This window comes from Anopheles darlingi, chromosome 2, assembly GCF_943734745.1.
Source record: "Anopheles darlingi chromosome 2, idAnoDarlMG_H_01, whole genome shotgun sequence".
NCBI classification, from domain to species: domain Eukaryota; kingdom Metazoa; phylum Arthropoda; class Insecta; order Diptera; family Culicidae; genus Anopheles; species Anopheles darlingi.
The window spans coordinates 64,976,057-64,978,556 of record NC_064874.1 but is presented as its reverse complement, the minus strand read 5'-3'; the positions used below and the strand labels follow the sequence as shown (position 1 = coordinate 64,978,556).

At 47.8% G+C, this 2,500-nt stretch overlaps 2 protein-coding genes across 4 annotated transcripts in view; one reads left to right on the top strand and one right to left on the bottom strand.

The window, feature by feature from the left end:
• The window catches only part of LOC125952584 (bifunctional peptidase and (3S)-lysyl hydroxylase Jmjd7), a 2,246-nt gene extending 649 nt beyond the window's left edge, over positions 1–1,597 (bottom strand). Inside the window, exons 1-5 of one of the 2 annotated variants that reach the window (XM_049682138.1) lie at positions 1,352–1,597; positions 1,086–1,264; positions 859–1,012; positions 223–375; positions 1–135 (exon numbers count right to left, since the gene is read on the bottom strand). The exon at positions 1–135 is cut by the window's left edge and continues 35 nt beyond it. In XM_049682138.1, coding sequence (XP_049538095.1) covers positions 1–135; positions 223–375; positions 859–1,012; positions 1,086–1,140 — 497 coding nt within the window. In that variant the 5' untranslated portion in view covers positions 1,141–1,264; positions 1,352–1,597. The remainder of the gene's footprint in view (positions 136–222; positions 376–858; positions 1,013–1,085; positions 1,265–1,351) is intronic. The other variant, XM_049682139.1, reaches the window with a different exon arrangement.
• Positions 1,598–1,638: 41 nt separating this feature from the next.
• LOC125952581 (MTOR-associated protein MEAK7) overlaps positions 1,639–2,500 on the top strand; it is a 4,860-nt gene continuing 3,998 nt past the window's right edge. The window contains exon 1 of one of the 2 annotated variants that reach the window (XM_049682132.1): positions 1,639–1,898. The gene's annotated coding sequence lies outside the window, so the exon portion shown is untranslated. Of the gene's footprint in view, positions 2,002–2,500 lie in introns of both variants that reach the window. The other variant, XM_049682131.1, reaches the window with a different exon arrangement.

Sequence of the window (2,500 nt, the reverse complement as noted above, 5' to 3'; positions counted from 1 at the left end):
TTAATAGCATCGGGCTTTTTGTTGAACGCTTCGGATGCGAAATCGAGACTCGCCTCGTTCACATCGTTCCACAATTCTTCGAAGTCTTCCGTGAGGTTGGAGTTTTGTCGCTGGATGTATAGTACACTGTTGGGGCTGGATAAGCAGATGACAGAACGTATGGTGTTATCAGGATGATATCTCGCACCACGCCACCTCTACAGAAGGTTTTTGAATGCTTACTCCTTACGATCGAGGGCTGAAAGAAAGTCCTCCATCCGCATGGTTTGCTCCAGCGGTAGAACGAAATGTTCCTCTGATTCATGCAAGGCCAATCCATCCGCGTAACCGTTGGGTGTTACTGCTACCGTCACCTCCTTGTCAGGTATGGTTTCTCTGTAGAACTTACAAGGGATAAGAGAGATGCGCGAACAAAATTTACGAATTTTTAATTTGAAGCCATTCACAGACACCGGGAGGAGTGTACAGCTGAAGCTTAGCTCTTCCTTCGCATAGGACCGAAGCGATGTTCTAACAACTTCTAAGATTATGCACCATGCGAGACCAGCAGTGCGCAGCAGGTGTGGTCAATGAAGGACGTTTCTGCCAAATGATGGCGTATTAACGTGTGTGCGAAAAAATTGGCGGAGGAGAGCAGCACAGTCAATGAAAGGTGAGATGATCGTCTAATTAAACTTTTCACTCCGCTTGACTACTATCAGTTGGAAGCGGTTCAAAAATGCATCAAACGCTGTAATGCTGGATTCGTGCCAAAGCAAAATTGAAGGTGAACATGTGCGCCAACACGGAGAAAAGAGGCATCACACTGCAATGGATGGTCGGAACATCGCGGTCTGATCACTGGCTGGCGGCACTCACCGGAAGTACTTGGAACTCCACTTCTCTAGTGCCGGCCAATCGTTGATGGATTCACGCATTATGAGGGGTATGTTTTTGGCCACAGAGTCACGCACGAACTCGAGGGATGTCGGAACACCGAACGATTCGGGTATGCTGGCGGGCAGAAACAGATCTGTTCGGGAGAACGAAGAAAACACAATCACGCACCGCACTAGAGTGATTGGATGAGTCCAGATACCACCTACCCTTTGCCTCGTTGGTAAGCACTTGAAAAGCATCCCGCAGGATTGAGCTATTCATGATGGACGATCGTACAACGATCCTCGATTCGATGTGCACTCCCGGGATAATACGATTTTCTGTGATGCGCGATTCCCCCCGTACGGCTATTGAAATCCAGCTTCCTGGGCCTTCGCAACCTACTCTGGAAATCGATCGTTGATGTTTGGATCAAGAGAGTTCGATCATTAATGCAACAGATCCTTACAGTATCACGAACTTTCAAACATACCAGTTTCCGACGGGTTCCTTTCGGGACACTCGGATCTCCGCCGCAGATTTCTATGTACTCTGGGGTTGATTGTGCGTTGGTTTGGGTGGTGTTCCAAAAGGGAATCCTCTTTTGTGGTTCGCTCCGTTTTTCCAAGTTTCACTTTTCCGAACCACAATTGGAACAACGACGACGAGAGAAAATTGATTCAAAATTCTCACGTTTCTGTGCAACAGCTGTTCGGGAACAACAACTTTAGAAACGAAACTTTTGACGATCAAAACGAAACAATAAGCGGAAAAAACGATACAATCAGCAAAATTGGCAGCATAAAAACACTCGAGATTCTGCACAACTTTTCCTTTCGGGTTTTTGGATTTCCCAAAAAGGGCCTCCGGAAAAGATTCCCGATGCCTGAGGCCGTGCGATTTTCCACGAGTCTTCTGTCGGTGCTGGACGGTCGAGTGTAGTGTGTTTTCGGAGTCCTCCGGTGTTGTCTCTACGCGCGACGGTGTTTTATCAGTGCGTGCCGTGCGACTATCGCCAGAGAAGAATGCGGTGGACGCAGGTGAAGCTGCACTTTAGTGGAATTATCTAGTCATATTGTGCGGGAGTGTTGCGTTTGCAGAAAAAGAAGAGGATCTGAACAACAGAAGCACAGGCTGTCTTGGGTACGTGTTTGTCGGCGACGAATGATTATTATGTGTCGCGCCCGGCATTGCATATTGATTACTTGGCCAAATTGGCTGTGGCTGTTGAATAGGCCACATTGGCCGGATCTCGTAGTCCCATCCGTTAAGGCAGAATTAAGGCAGAGGGAGTGCAGTAGAGGGGCAGAAGCAAAATTTCAGATACGGTCGCAAGAGACACGCGCTGCTGCTGCTGCAGGTGTACGGCGAGAGGGTGGCTAACGAGCAACGTAAACAAACGTCCTTTACCTTTGCATCACTCCCATGAATAGGCCACTAACGAGTTCTTGTTTAATGCTCATGTGATCGCTAGTCACACTACACTAGCGCGCGACGGCAACACTAATTAGTAGTCGATCAATTACCTATCATTTGAATACCTCTGTTAAGTGCCAATTTTGCGTTCCAGAGTACCAATCCTTGTGCAGGTTTCAAAAGGCAGGTCCTGGATTCCAGAATTTGATAAAAGTGTCGATCCTCG